Source organism: Epinephelus moara, chromosome 5 (genome assembly GCF_006386435.1).
Source record: "Epinephelus moara isolate mb chromosome 5, YSFRI_EMoa_1.0, whole genome shotgun sequence".
Taxonomy (NCBI): Eukaryota; Metazoa; Chordata; class Actinopteri; order Perciformes; family Serranidae; genus Epinephelus; species Epinephelus moara.
In genome coordinates, this window is record NC_065510.1 from 29,165,104 (window position 1) to 29,181,184 (window position 16,081).

The 16,081-nt window shown below is 39.2% G+C and overlaps 1 protein-coding gene and 1 non-coding gene across 2 annotated transcripts; both read left to right on the forward strand.

Moving 5' to 3' along the window:
• Positions 1 to 1,255: 1,255 nt before the first annotated feature.
• Positions 1,256 to 15,868, forward strand: LOC126390719 (ADP-ribosylation factor-binding protein GGA1-like). Its single transcript, XM_050045143.1, has 16 exons — positions 1,256 to 1,557; positions 3,916 to 4,000; positions 4,509 to 4,584; positions 5,954 to 6,052; positions 7,277 to 7,400; positions 7,570 to 7,670; positions 7,753 to 7,833; positions 7,946 to 8,083; positions 9,998 to 10,211; positions 10,322 to 10,483; positions 10,573 to 10,640; positions 10,727 to 10,839; positions 11,970 to 12,130; positions 12,241 to 12,410; positions 12,617 to 12,727; positions 13,760 to 15,868. The coding sequence occupies exons 1-16, from the start codon at positions 1,515 to 1,517 to the stop codon at positions 13,868 to 13,870; spliced, it is 1,857 nt and encodes a 618-aa protein (XP_049901100.1). The 5' UTR covers positions 1,256 to 1,514; the 3' UTR covers positions 13,871 to 15,868.
• Positions 8,559 to 8,641, forward strand: trnal-cag (transfer RNA leucine (anticodon CAG)). Its single transcript has one exon. It is a non-coding gene; the product is annotated as a tRNA-Leu (tRNA).
• Positions 15,869 to 16,081: the final 213 nt, after the last annotated feature.

Genomic DNA, 16,081 nt, shown 5'->3' on the forward strand with positions numbered 1-16,081 from the left:
TGAAACATTACATTATAAACAGGCCATTATTTATTATTCCCTCTTTATTTTTATATTTTTACTTTTTATCTGGTCCCGTTTGCCTTGATAAAGCTAATGCATTGCACCGTCATTTCCAACTCAACACTTCCTGTGTGTGTTTCAAATTAAAAGCCCCATATAACTTTGGTTGAGAGAATCCCTTCATTTTCTAAACAGGCTTTTATTGTGAAACATTTGCAGGAGCTTGTTGTGGAGGATTCAGTAGCTTGCATGTTTGCATGCAATACTTCAAATGTAACACAGATGCAATTTTTACGTTACCACAATAACATTTCGGCTGGCACATGAACAGCCACAGTGACTGAAATAATAGTGATAATAATAAAAATAGGACAGGAATAACCCGATGACATCACACAGGTCGTGCAAGACGACCAGGGGTGATTGGTGTGGACCATCGTGTAGTCTGTCATGTCTGTCGGCCAAGTCACAGCACGATTTTATGACTCCACCATTGCGTTATGTGACTGAAGCCCTTTTTAATAGGAATTGAGCAAATTTACAGGAAAGCTCAATCAGTCTTCGTTCAGCATTGGCAGTAAAAAAAACAAAATCTGGGAGTGCAGCGAAATGCCACCTGCCTACTTTTAATTATACAGAATGTGCCTTTTTCGGGGCAATGGGGGGCGTGAGCAAGTAACAAAACGTGTAGCTCAGCGTGTGACGCCAGTGGGTCGCACATGCAGCATCATCAACAGCTCCTCCCACAAGCCATCAACAGCCCCACCCGTGACAGAAGGGCGCCTCGTTCTTTTTAAACCAAAAACGTTCCGCCAATATGTTTACCCCTACATGGCGGAAGATTGGGCACTTAGGATCAACTCGCCAATGCGGCTCTGTGTGTCTAAATGCTCGTAGCCTGCCGGCAAAACGTCCCAACATTCGCCGAAAATGTGGCAGTGTAAAAGGGGCTATAGTGACTGTTGGAACAGACAAAAATGCTGTGTAGTGTAAATCAGGCATAAAGTTTCATTTAATGTAAGAATGGCTGTTGAAAGAAGTTTTGATGATGAGCAATTCACACAAGAGTAAAAAGTGTGACAACCGACCCCAGTCTCCCCTACTGTTTATTGCCCCCTTAAATGGAGCAAAGACCCCTTAAATAAGTACTATTGGGACAGTTTGCCTCCCTCCTGGACAGCCTTGGTGTAAACACTGAAGACATGCAGAGATTACTGAGTCACTGACTGGCACAGAGAAGCAAAAACAGAGTGGAGGACTCAAAGAAACAGGGAAGGGCAAAAATGGGAATATAAAAAGAAAGAGAAACATGGGAGGTTCAGTGAGAATATAAATTGGTGCTGTGACATGACTTTCTGTCTTGTGTTGGATGTACCACAACCGTATGACTGGGCGTGAGAGTCACATGCCACCATAGACAGGCGGCGGCAGTTTGACACCTCCGCTTCCCCCAGAAAGACGTCCACAAGTCGGCTCCTCAACACCTCCGGACCTGCAGGAGACGGACGGCAATGGCGACCGGTGACAGCCAGGCAACTTTTGACTCATGGCTCAGTGAGTAAACAGGGAATAAACAAGAGTTATGTTGTTGCTGTAGCTGCTTGTGTTTGCTTATTTTAACAACGCTAGCTTACCTACCTCATGATGACATTTAGTGCACCAACTGGCGCTGCTTTGTTTGCCAACGTAACACTAACGGTCGCCTCGTGCCGTCAGTTGGACTTAATTACCGTAATAACCCGTTATATTTGCGTTTAAATTCTGAATGTGTCGATTTATCATAACTTTTATTAAATAACTTTGGTGCTTTGCACAAAGTTGCAACAGGAAGTTGTTGGTTTGATCGTGCGCGTGCTTGGGGAGCGCTCGAGCAGTTTGTTGTGTGCTGTGCGCGCGCACCGCGGTGGGTTTTTTTTTTATAGTTTCCTCAGTTGCTGGATGAAGTTTTAAGATAATTTGTTTAAGTAAAAATAGCAACAGTGACAAGTCAAAGACCTGCAAATTAAAATATACAGACAAATAAACAAGTATAAACATTTAAAATGTACCTACATTTAAAAAAAAATGTATTTATGTTTATTTTATGTAGAAAGGGACAGTGCACATTAATTAACATGATCACTTAAGTCACGTAAATGTGACAGATTAAGCCATACAGGCTAATTTTTGACCTGCAGTCCTTGGCTGGCTAATGGTATATGTCCATGTAAGAAAAGATGGCAAGAAGAAAAGAAATGATGGCATGTCCATAGAAGGGCAACTAAGCTCAGAGCAAGCATATATCCAAAGACAAAAGCACAAAGCAAGGCACATAAGCAAAAACAGCAAGACATAAACACCATTAATAAAACAATGACATAACCATATGAATTAAAACATTAAGAATGTACAATACAAAAGTGCAACATAAAACACAACATAGACCAAAGAACAAAAGCACACAGCAAAGCACATAAGCCCCAACATAAAGTAAGAAAACAAGGACATAACCACTGTTTCTGTACAACTATTCTGTTATACTCTAAATACTGGTATTTTCAGTTTCAGTTTGACATCATCCAACATTTTGGCAGGTTTCCCTCAGATGAGTTTAACTTTCATATTCCTTGCATGGATAAAAAAACATCATCCTGTTTGCCTTATTTTTACAGATAATGTCAAATGCTTGTTTTCAAGGTGGCTCATCGTTACAGATACACGATTATTACTCCAAAACAGCAGCCTTTAATGATTATATCATCATCAGTGCAGCATAAGAATCTTCAGTGAATGTATAACTCCATTCAGCAGATAAATGTAGTGGAGAAAAGTCTAAAGGTACCCAAAAAAGATTATATTTTAGGATCTTAAAGTTGCATTGAAAGTATACTTCTTTAGAGCTGAGGTGATAAGACGATTAGTCGATTAGTAGACTGGCAGAAAATTAATCAATAACAGTATTAGTAATGAATTAACATTTAAGTCATTAAGTAAGAGAGCAAAACATTTTAGTCTTTGGAAATAGTGAGACAAAACAAGCAATTTGAAAAGGTCTTGAAAATTATGAGAGGCCTTTTCCACATTTTATAGAATAAACAATTACACAAAATCGCATACAGTTAGCGCTGCAGCTTTTGATTCTTTTAGTAATCAAGTATTCTACCTTTTATTCTGGCGATTAATCGAGTAATCAGATATGAAATACTGAATTTATTTATTAGCTTTATTTAAGGGTATTAGTAATATATAAAAGAGAACATGATTTCCTTTTTTGAAACACTTTTATTTGCTTTCATTGCAAATAATTTGTCTGCAGCGTGCACTTTAAAAGGTTGTAACAGATAAAAAGATGCATCTGCAGCTTGAAAAAAAAAAGAAGGAAAAAAAACAGACTTCTGACGAACATTTCACAAGCTTAGATTTTTCTAACTAAACTGGCTGCTGGCGTCACTCAAACAAAAAGTGTATTTAAAGTGAGAGAAGTGAGAGAAAAAAAACATTTTTTGAAGTTCAAGAAGCATAAAATTATCTTAATCTTCTTGGTTTTTAAAGGAGAGTTTTCTGAAGTGCAAAGAAAAATACAAAAAATAATTTGAAATATAATTTTAAAAAAGTATACATCAACCTAAAACAGAGGTATATTAATAAATAATGCCTTTAATTTGTGCAACTTCACGTTCAGAACTAAGGTATCAAGTCTCAGGCACTGCATACAGTACACAGTATTTGATTGTACAGTAATTACTCTCCACATCCTACAAGTATGCCTAATACAACATAGGTATTGTTTCTTTGTCCCTGTGTAGGTCTGTCTTCCATTTTCACCTCTGCATTAAATTGTACCATTTCTTTGCATGTATTTTATTTAACTGTGGCACAGTATGAACATATTCTTTTGATTTTTAACCCTCTCCTCTGGTGTAATTGTTCCAGACCAAGCCACAGACCCAAACAATCAGGAGGACAGATGGGACTGCATTCAAGGCTTCTACCAGCTCGTCAATCAGGAGACTGATGGGTAAACAGAAAACTGTCTTTTTCTTAATTTAACCTAAGTGATGTGCTTGCACACAGTCCTGCATGGCTTTGCAAATCATTCTTTAGGCTCTGAACCTGAGCTGAAGTTTTCAGACGAGGTCAGTTGTTTCCAGAAGTTCCTTTAATGCAATCGTGGTGTTTGTGAAAGAGTTGCTTCACATCCATGTTGCGATCACCTTCTCAGTAACACCATCTTGTAAGAGAAAGGAGGAACTTTGCAGCACCTTTTTCCCTTTTGACCCTTTTCTTATTTTCTAAACTAATGTGTTATAACGTCTGAATGTAGTGGAATGTAAACTAAAAGCAAGCACGGATAGAAAAGTAAAAGTTTTCAGGTTTTTATCCTTGTCTGTCAGCTTTACTCAAGCATGGCGATGGGTGGAAGCTATGTGAACAGTGCGTCTTTTGAATGTTGGCACAACATGTTATACGGTCATGGTGTAATCAGGCATTTTAATGTGATTTAAATCGTAATTTTCTGCTTTCAGTCCACAGGTAGCTGTTCGCCTTCTTGCCCATAAAATTCAGTCACCACAGGAGAAACAGGCTCTGCAGGCTCTCACTGTAAGCAATCACGTTCTTCATCTCTAAATATGACACACAGCTGATTTTATTTGTTGTATAATAGTAATATTTATCTGTGAATTTCCCACAAGCATGCTTTTTATTTAAAAAGGAGTTTTTATCCTTTAACTAGTCAGTTGTTGTTCATTAAGTATTTTCTGTCTAGTTTGGTATGTATGTAGACATACAGTGTACATCTGTTTTTTATTTAATGCAATTTATTTGGGGTTTTACTTTAACTCTACAGGTACAGACAGATGTCTTTGTTTTAACCCTGGGTAGGGCTGCCCTCGTCTAAGAATTTTCCTAGTTGACCAATAGTTGTTATTTAGGGCCATTAGTCGACTAGTCGCCTGCATGTTTATGATATTAATTTAATTATTAAATGATATACTTTGGGTGGGGCAACACAATGGTTTGAGTTCAAGGTGTGAGAAAGAATAGTATCAGTAACATTGAACAGAGAAATACAAAACCGTACTAATGAACCTTCATTAATATAGGCCTATATTTTATCTACAAGTGCACGTCACACACTGAGCGAGCCGCCTGTTATTGACGCTGTCGGCAAAGCAGTAATGATTGTGCTAAGTGGCTAATGGGCATGTAGCTACTAACATGTTCCAGATGATATGTTATGTTGGTAGTCAACAAATGATAGGCAAATGTTTGCCTGCAGAGTTTACATTTCACTTTGGGTTCGTCCTTCACCTTCTCAGAATGATCCCACGCTTTGGATTTCCTGCCTGACATGTTATTAACTAGCCTGTGTAATAACCACAGGTACCAGTCCTGTAAATTAACGTGACTTCTGTCTGACTGCTGAGCATGACCACTTCCTGTATCTGTCCTTTCAAATCAAATTCCCACACGGTCCAGTTATATAGGTTTTGATTCATTTTGACAAGGCGCAGTTCCTAATAGAGTTCACTTTTTTTCCCCTGCGACCAATGAAATCTTGCTGACTAATGACTTTTCTGGTCGACTAACGTTTGGTCAATTATTGGGGGGCAGCTCTAACCCTGGGAGAGGGCGCTCCTGTGAAGAATATCTGTGACTAACTTTCATCACATGGCCATGACATGACAGTGACACGAGGGATTTAGTCTGTTTTTTGAATCTGCTGTGACAGCACACGCTGCACGAGCTGCAGTCTTTCACTATAAAATGTAATTTAGCAAAGGTCATCAAGGTTCATGTGACTCATGTCATGTGACGTTTAAAGGTCGTAACCGCAAAACAGACCGTGACAAATCTGTTCTCTCTCCCTTTTCTATTGTGCAAGAGGAGGATACTTTGTTGTTTTCTTTCAGTTTCACTTGTAAAAGCTTCTGTTGGTGATGATTCATTCTGATTTGGTGCTTTCCAGGTTCTCGAGGCATGTATGAACAACTGTGGGAAGAGGTTTCACAAAGAGGCCGCCAAGTTTCGCTTTCTCAATGAGCTTATCAAACTCCTAACACCAAAGGTAACCAGAGAGAGACAGGTGTCCTTAGCTTCCTTTAGGCTCTCTCACTGTAATGTCACTGCTAGGCAACAGCTTGGGTCCATGTTTACTTCCTGTCAGCTGATTCACATACACTGCAAATCATTCCAACGGGAAGTACAAAGGGATCCATTGAGAATGTTCTGGTGCATGTACCGACCCCATTTCATTGTTTCATTGCCATTATAATGTCATTACAACAATACTATAGTTAACTTTATAACAATACTTTTTTCTAACTTTATGATAACAGGACTTTATTTAACTTTAATATAACAGGGCTTTATTAATTATTACAACAGTACTATAACTTTATTATGTAACAGTAGCTACTTATGTAGCTGTATTGCAACTGTAGTTTATTCAGTAGTTTAGTATTTCAGTAGTTTACAGTATTTTAAGGAGATTCTAAAAATATCAAAATATATATCGTGTACTGCAATACAACCATTATTTATAGGCTATATCACCCAGCCCTAATTCAGATGAGCTCTTGAATAAAACAGTTTTGAGAACTATTTTAAAAGCCAACAGGAATATAGAAAACAGGTGTTAAGAAAATGAACAAGGCAGCAACCACAATAGCAAAGCTACAGCTCCAAACACCAATTTTAATCAAAATGATTTGTTAAAGAACCAAAACAAATCCTGCAGGCTATCGATCAAACTAAACAATAGTACGTTTACAAATATTGTAAGATAAACTACATAGATATGTGTCATGTAAAAACCTATACAGGGCTTAATAAACTAGATACAAATATAATAGATAGATAATGGAACCAAACAGGTAAACATCGAACAATAGGAACATGCTGTAAACGTCAAAAGATGGATGATTATGCTACAACAGCAAATTACAAGACCTGGCCTATCAAAAACATATGATTAATGATTTTATTGAAAGAGTTACAATAAATATGAATTAAAAACAGGAGAGGGGCCGATATCGTCTAAGAATCTGACAGAGAAAACTAGAATTATCCAAGTAAATAGAATCAATATGACATCAAGTGTGGTAGTATTTGAATTTTACAAAAAAACTTAATAGAACGGAACTTAATTTACCTAGTGCACAGTCTGATATGAGAACAAGGAAGTTATTTAAATCTGTTGTAACCTCAGAGCTAAAAGAATAATAGACTAAAAGTTGCTTTCTGAAGAACGACTCTGATGTGACTGACCCGACGAATCTTTTCTGAGCAGTACTTTGGCGCGTGGACTCCACAGAAGGTCAAAGACAGAGTGACGGAGGTCCTCTACGGCTGGACTCTTTGGCTTAAAGAGGAACCCAAGATTCAGGAGGCCTACAGCATGCTCAAGAAACAAGGTCTGAATGCAACATACACTCTTAAAAGTCCTACGTAGCCGGAGTAAAACTTCAATAACTCACATTTACAGATATTATATAAGTATAATGTAGTGCAATTGTAATGTAATGCGTTGTATTATTTCCTCTCAAAAATAAAACAACCTCACCCTTCATTTTGTTCTTTCAGGTATTGTGAAGAAAGATCCTAAACTACCAGACACAATCATAATGGCACCTCCAGCACAAAGAACCACAGACTCTGTTTTTGACCAGGAGGACAAGGCCAAGGTGAGTGTGTGTGTTTGTATTTCATATCTGCTAATGTAACATTAACTTTCATCCTGCTAAAAATGTGTTTCCGTATCATCAGCTGTTAGCAAGACTATTGAAAAGCGCCCGTCCTGAAGACCTGGAGACTGCCAACAGGCTCATTAAAAGCACCATCAAAGAGGTGAGGAGTGCCGCTGGTGGGGATGGTCATCTTTGCATGTGTGCATTTGTAATCGTATGAGCTTGAGATTATTTATTTTTTTTATGTTTGTGTGTGTGTGTGTGTGTTTCAGGAGCAAGAGAAGGCAGAGAAATTGTCAAAGCGTGAATCTACTCTGCAGGAGGTGGAGAGCAGCACCAAACAGCTCAGAGAGCTGCTGGACCAGCACACGATCACTGGAACCTCGCTACAGCCGAGTGATGACGAGAAGGTACGTTGGACATGATACAGACAGACAGACAATCAACCAGCTGTCCAGGACTGACTACTAAAAGCTAGATGGTTTTTGGGATCCCTGTGGACGTCCTGTGATTGTTGGTCCTCTATCGCCCTCTACTGGCTAATGTGTTTCTCTCAGCATCCAACTTCTCTGTGATAATATAAAACCAGCAGGTCAAAAGTCGCAATTAGAACCTGCTTTACATTGAAATGTAGTAAATGCTGTTATATTTAATCTAAATGTCTTAAAATCTTCCACTGTGTCACATAATTTAGCCTAGATTTGACCTTCAGTAGGTGTCTTTCTATGTACACACATGGATTTCAACTGCAACTGCATCTTTACTGGTTGGTGAAGGCATACAACTGTGAGGTGATTCTAGTTTATCTAGATTATTCAACAGTAGAATATTGCTGGTCACACTTAGGGTAAAATCATTTTTAATAGAAATATTATTGGGTAGACAGTCAGGATGGCCGAGCGGTCTAAGGCGCTGCGTTCAGGTCGCAGTCTCCTCTGGAGGCGTGGGTTCGAATCCCACTTCTGACAGTTGCTGTTTTTCACTGGAGGCAGAGCTTGTAAGACGATAGTGGGGAAGTAAAGTGAGCGTTTATGGTCACTTCAAACCAAAGTGTTCCTTGTACTGGAGCAGCAGCCTCCACTGTGCTCCTGATAACCTCCCCATCAGTGCTGTTGTTATATGCCCTCATGTTTAGTGATATGATGCCAGAAACAACATTACAGTCAATGCGGAGGTCTCATAGTGTAATGGTTAGCACTCTGGACTCTGAATCCAGTATGACAGCTGTTTTGTCAGTGAATCTTGTGAGTTGTAATGGAGCCAAACTGTGTGCTGTTACCTTTGTTTAATGTTGCTGTTGTCCCTGGTTTTATATGAGAAGAGGGAAAGATCGCTAGTAGCTAACGTTAGGCTAATTTATACAATGTAAAGTGCTAATAACGTTAGCATGTTGTATTTGTGGGGTAAATGTGTCTAGATAAAGACAAGTGTTTGTCTGTGAATGCTGCGAGTTATAGTGAAGCTGATTTATGTACTTGTTTTTCAAATTGTCTCTATTAAGACATGTTTAATGTGTGTTTAATGTGTGTTTTGAATCAAATAAACTTTACAACACTTCACAGAAACATCTGCTGCTGACCAGTGTTTTGGAGGTGTAACTGCAGAGTGACACAGNTGTTTAATGTGTGTTTAATGTGTGTTTTGAATCAACAAAACTTTATAGCACTTCACAGAAACCTCCGCCGCCCACTAGTGTTGTGGAGATGTAACTGCAGAGTGACTCTCAGACATACCACCTAATTATGAAGAGAAAACTCTTTTTTAACTATAGTTTTAACTAGATGGTGAATTAGACAACAAATAAAATCTAAAACTTGGGAGTGATACACTCGAGTTTAATCTCATATCTGTCTTCACTCGAGTATGAAGGGGGGGGTCGGACGGTAAAAGACTTATGCGAAGGCTGCACTCGTGTATCCTTGCTTCCCTCTCCTCTGAAAGCCTCCTCTCTCCTCGACTCCTCCAAGCCCAGTAATGAATTGAGTCGTCCTTCAAGATGGCTGATGTCAATCAGTTTCTAGGTCGAGTGATCGAGGATAGAGGACGGAGGAGGGATATTGGGATGAACCCTTTGATTCCCTTTTAGTGCAGCTGTTCTCGTTCTCATAAAGAGAACATCACTGCTAAACATAGAGAGAGATTGTGTTTAGTGGGTGCTGTCTGCATCATGAGCACTTTTTCAACATATGTTCACAAAACCAGAGCTCAAAGTTTAAGACATGAAAGTGATGTTTGGTCCCAACAAACCTCCAGATATTTTCTCAGAGGAGGAGGACGTCTTTGTGTGGAGGTATAATGCAACATTTTATCCATTCCCGCTGCAGGCCCTGTTCGAGCGCTGTGATCGGCTGAGGCCCAGCTTGTTCCGCCTGGCCAGTGACACGATGGACGACGACGCAGCTCTGGCACAGATCCTGGCAGCTAACGATGAACTTACATTTGTAGTAAACACCTACAAAGACCGGGTGGGGAAGACAGAGTGTAACGGTGGAAGAGAGAGAAGCAGGAGTGAGGAAGAAATGGAGGGTCAAAACAACAGTAGGCTTTATTTTGTACACCTTAGCATCCCTGTGGGAAACACCTTGACCTTGTGTTTGGCTCTGCTCTGCTCTGCTTGTGTTTGATCCTGTTTTTACTTGCTGCTCCAGCTCCAAAAAGTCCCAGAGAGATTAAAAGCTATCACCTCATCGACCTGTCAGCACTGGACTCTCCACAGACACAGAGAAAAGCCGATTCACCACTGTTCTTTGAATCCTCTCTCCGGGAAAGTACCTTCCAGTCAGTGGCTGAGCAGGACTTAAATGAATTAGGTAGGCCTTCTTTGGTACCTATTTTCTAGTTTGCTCTCTGTGAGAGTGATGAACATGTTTCCTAATGATGCTCTGTCCTGTGATTACAGAGTTTGATAACCTGGTCTCAAAACAGACTCAAGAGACGTCGAGGTCGTATTATGAAGATCTGCTGCAGGTGAGGCTTGGATATGAAGTCAAAGATAAAGGTTTAAAGGTGATTTTATTTGGAAGATTGTTTCACACACACTATTCTCTTGTTAGCTTAATGGAGAGTTTCAGACAAGGAACGCTGAGCAGAATGGAGGGAGAGACTTTGTGTTGAGAGCCCGTGGATGTGGGGGCAGCAGCACTACATCTAATGGGACTAACATCTGGTAAGGATGGAGAAAAGAAAGAAAACACTGTAAACAGTGCTTTGAATGTGGCATATAGGACTGTACCTGACTCCGAACTTAGTCAGTCGACTGGACTGACTTTTCAACATAAAGATTCGACTATTTGGTTCTTTTGCTTCATATAGACTACCAAGCAACACTTTGTTGACCAGCTAGTTTTTTGAACAGGGTTTTGCAGGATGGTCAGGGTGACAGAAACGTTCACATTATACAGAAACAAGCCAAGTTAACCCTCCTAGGTAATGCACGCTAACTATGCTAAGGACAGATCAGAAATGTGCAACGTTTTTTGCAGATTCTAAATATAAGCCAGGAACTGTATCGTATGAAGCTGCCGTGAGCTGTAAATTCACCACTTCTAAGCAGAAGGCAGAAGATAAGGTTATCACAGAGCCTCACGTCTTCTAGATAGCTGCCTCCATCTCACCCAGACTCACTCTGGGTCTGGGTCCACAACTGCTTGGAGATAGTGATAGATAGTGATCATATTCTGGGTGTAAATGCTTACAAATACATTATTTAACATGAAATAAATCGTTAAGATAAATAAATTTGAAAACAGAAGGACTGCCCAAAGAACATTTAAAAGAAAATCAGTCTGTGACGGAGCCACACTCGTAATATCAGCCTGCTGTTGTGTGTTGGTCGATATGCAAAAAGAAATTGCAGGACAGTAAACTGTAACAAAATTGCCAGCTGTTTTCTGTATCTATGACACATTTTTGTTCAGTTTAGTTTAGTTTTTATGTTGATGTTTATTTAAAATTGTTGCATTTTCAAAAGGTTTACTGTTAAAGATTTACTGCTATCTTAAGTTTATTGTTTAACTGTAGAAACACATATGTATCCTTATCATTTTACTTTTGTTTGTGTTGTGGGCTTATGTAAAAAAAAAGAAGTTATTTTTAAGTTTTGCTTTCAGCCTTAAAAATCCATCATCAGCGAGGCTCAATGTGTTGTTGCATTATGGGAACACACAAGACATTTTTGCAATATATTCAACAGATTTTGTTTAAACATTTTATTGCGCATTATGACTGTATGGAGATGTTCTCTGGCTTCATTTACTGCTCTTACTATTTCTAAAATTACTGATTTTCTTTGATAAGGTCGCTCCCTCACAATCAGCGCTTCGCAGAGTCAGGATCACTGTCCAAAGCACAGAAACAGCTCGGTGATGTGTCGGGATCGCCAGTTAAACTAGAGGAGAGCTTGTGTCCCCCTCAACTACTGAAGAACATCTTTGTTCCAGTGGAGACCATCAAATCCAGTATGTTTATGTGGAGAAACAGCTCGTTAACTTTCTGTTTCATAGTACTGTACTACTATCACCTACTGGATATCCTGCCTTAATGTCTGTTGTTGTCTAATTTGTGGAAGGTAACCTTGAGCCGATCACTTTATACGATCAGGGCGGCGTCCACGTTTCCCTCCATTTTGCAAAAGATTCTCCGCCGGGTCATCCAGGCGTCGCTGTGGTCGTCATCTCCACAGTTAACACATCTGCCCTTGGTGTGAAAGACTTCCTGTTTCAAGCTGCTGTTCCAAAGGTAAAAAACTCCGAACACATTATCCGAATCTCTTGTCGAAATAATATATATGGGTTTTACAATAAAGTGTGAGTGAGTGTCATGTCTACCAGACAGTGGTAGAGATTTAACTCATTCTCATGCTGCACTGTCGATGTGTGACTGACCTGTTTTCCATTAATGAGTTGAATATTTAGTTAATAGTCAGTTTATTACCTCTCCTGTAGACCATGTCAGTGAAACTTCAGCCTGCCTCGGGGACACACCTACCTCCTTACAACCCTCTCCTGCCTCCGCCTGCCATCTCCCAGGTCATCCTGTTGGCTAACCCTCAGAAAGTGAGTTTGTTGATTTACATTCATTAGTCACATTTCAACTTCACACAGCTACAACTTCCACCTCAAATTGTGGCACATAAAACTCTGAAGAACTTCAGCACTTGTATATAGGAATTATTACAAGTGCTGAAGTTCTTCAGTGTGTTTTTGTTTATTTATTTGGCATTATTGTAGTGCAGTGTTGTTTTACTGTCATTGATTTAGTGTAGAGTTGTACTGATACCAGTATCGGAAATGCCTCTGATACTGCCTAAAATGCGGTATCGGATATTGGCGAGTACAGCCTATGACCAATCTGATACCACGTAATGCCTCACGTCATTACGCAGGCAAATGAAACGGAAACGGAGCGGAGTTTAAAAAGCATTCTACTGTAGCCTTTAAAATGTCTTTTTTACCGAATTGTGTGGCTGCACTTTAACCTGTGTCTTGATCTGTGTCAACACTGGATAATAATAATTTAAAAAAAGTTTTATGGCATTCATTCTACTATTGTGTATTTATTTCTTAATATTTTACATTTTTAGGAGTTGAGACATACAACAATTCATATCCCATGCATTTTTATTTTACGCGCTGGTATCAGATCGGTACTCGGTATTGACAGATACCTAAAGTTCAGGGATCGGAATCAGTATCGGGAAGGAAAAAGTGGTATCAGTACATCTCTAGTTTAGTGTCAGTGGTGGAAGAAGTACTCAGATCTTTTACTTGTAATTACATATTTCTACAGTGTGGGTCTCATCCTTATATAAAACCTGAATAAGATGCTATAAGTTGGATATTTCAGCATATTTACGTGTTTTACTTCCTGGTCTTTACACATTAATTAATAGAATTTAACTGTAATGTTATGTAGTCGAGAATATTCTTACAGTATGTATGACATGAAAGATGCAGATTAACAGTTTGTTCTGAACTGGATGTTAAAATACTTTACAAAATAGCATTAACTGCCAAATAAGTGGACTTTGACCTTTGCATAAATTACTGATACAATGTGCGTCTGACATCCTTCTTTCTTTCCCTCAGCGAAACGTGCGTTTACGCTTCAAGTTGACACTGACACACGGGGACCGACAGCTGAATGAGAACGGAGAGATCGACAACTTCCCTGACTGGACGTCTTTGATCGGCCACTAAAAAAACTTCAGAGACTTGGACTAAAAAACAAAAAGCTCTGGACCTGGAATCTAGAATCTGAAAGCTGAGCGAGCAAAGCGAAGAAAAACTGTGACCACGTCTGCAGTCGATCCTCATGTGGTAAACAAACACAACAAATATCCAGTCTGTTTTCAGAAAAGTTTTATGAATAAAACACCAATAGCAACTGTGATGCAACAATGACAAAATAATATCAGAAAGATTTATTTCACTCTAAAAGGGTGAGTAAGACTCTTATTTCTTTCTCTCAAAAATGTTTCGGGTGGGTTCGGTACATCCCTGATTGTACCTGTTCAGGTATTCACTGTTCTGCTGTTTGTGGCGCTGCTGCTGTCGTTAAAGCCCAGCGTGATAATACAGTGTGTTTACTGTGTATGCTGACAAGTAGCTGGTGTCTACGTATGAAAAGTGCTATTTATTTGCTGTTGTGCATTTGTGATGTTCAAAGTTCCCAAACAGCCTTAAGATGTAAAATGCTGTGCTTTTGTTTTGTATTTATTTTAAGAATGGGTTGAGAATGTGTGAGAGACCTTCATAGATTTGTATCTGTGGGCGATTTGCTGCGCTTGCTTTTTTGCTTTAGGTTGTAAAAGTAAAGACTTAAAGATTTAAAAACCGAAAACAGGAACAGATGAAGAACAGATCTTCGAGTGTTATCAAGTGATAATATTGCTGGTGCTGCAGTTGCAAAGACAACCGGATTGTGTTCTTTCCTCAGAGCATAGCAACTACCAGTTTCCACGCCACTTCCAAACCACTTCGGTTGTTCCACTGTACGTTGTCTCCTCCACTGTGATTAGTCACTCCAAAGGACTTAAATTTCTACTCTTAAGTTACTGGGGATAGCTGCTGATAGCTACTAGGGGAAACAAAGGCACTGTCCTCTTCCTGTTTTCACAATGGTTGATGCATTTTTTTTGTGCCATAAATCGAGCCCTCATTTTCCTGGGACAGAACTGCATAGTGAAGCTGAGGTTTATAGGGAACCAATCTAAACGCAGATGGTGTCATTACCCTACAGCCATTACACTGTGACTTGTCTGTGTTAACTTTATGCACAAGCAAATCAAGAAATTTCTCAACCTGACAGCATGTGACAGCATAAAGAAATGTGCTACAAGTACATGAAACAAGCAAAGAAAGACAAGCTGCGACTTCAGCACAGCCTGAATTTGTGTAGGACAGAAAAACCTGATGAATTACATCAACTACACAATAAAGATGTATAAAAAATAATGTTAGTTTTAACACTGTGAAGACACCGGCTTCACCTGTGCCTTTTAGTGTTTAATCATTAGATTCAGTTCGGCAAATAATTTCCTGTTTGAAGGTTTACATGTCATTATGTACTGGGAGGAAGTGGGGGCTCTTATTGTGAAGAAACAGGAAGTGTTGTTGCGCACAAAGCATGTTTTGAACACGACAATTGCCGATGAAGTGTTGAAAAACTTCAACAGGTTGTCTTTGTTGATTGTGTTTTTTCACAATAAGAGCCCCTACTTCCTCCCAGTGCACGATGCCAACACTCAAACAGGAAGTTATGTGACCAGCTAAGTCTAATGCAACCTGTCTAGAAATATTTTAAGCATATTAACATATACATTATGTCTGTTTTGTCAAAGTGGTAAAGATCATTTCTTTGTCTGCTTGTGTTTTCTAAGTTTCAGTGTCTTGATCTCTCTCAGCCGCTGTAGTTTTCAGACTGTAGTTAACTCTTTCTTACTCACTGTGAAGTTCATATGAACAGTGTTCTCTGATCAGCTGTTTTATAGGGTGAAGCTTTATAACTTGAGCCCAGAGCAACAGATTTACAAAAGTTCAAAACAGGCTGCATATTCAGTTTGTCAGAATATTTTTGGATGACTTAAGGTCAGTGTGAATGTTCCTTTGAATGCTTGTCTATTGTCTGTCAGTCCAACTGTGTGCTGCTCTGCTGCATGTCATCAATAAATACTGTGTGTAACAGTGTACAACAAAGCTCGAATTCTGTCTCACCAAATCAGGGAAAAAGGTCTTTATGTCAGTATGATCACCCTGAAATCTGACTGTAGATCATTATATTATTACAGTTCCATCTGAGGTGACACTGTTACAGTCTGACATGTTGTTTAAGTGTTGAATAAAAGAGAGAAACTCTTCAGACACAACCAAAATTCCTGAGATATTTACATTATATATATATATATATAT

Excerpts from the sequence above, each read along its gene's own strand:
- LOC126390719 (XM_050045143.1), top strand. The coding sequence starts at position 1,515 with ATGGCGACCGGTGACAGCCAGGCAACTTTTGACTCATGGCTCA. Across the intron at positions 12,131-12,240 it reads AGTGGAGACCATCAAATCCA|GTAACCTTGAGCCGATCACT; the intron begins GTATGTTTATGT and ends AATTTGTGGAAG. Across the intron at positions 12,728-13,759 it reads TGTTGGCTAACCCTCAGAAA|CGAAACGTGCGTTTACGCTT; the intron begins GTGAGTTTGTTG and ends TCTTTCCCTCAG.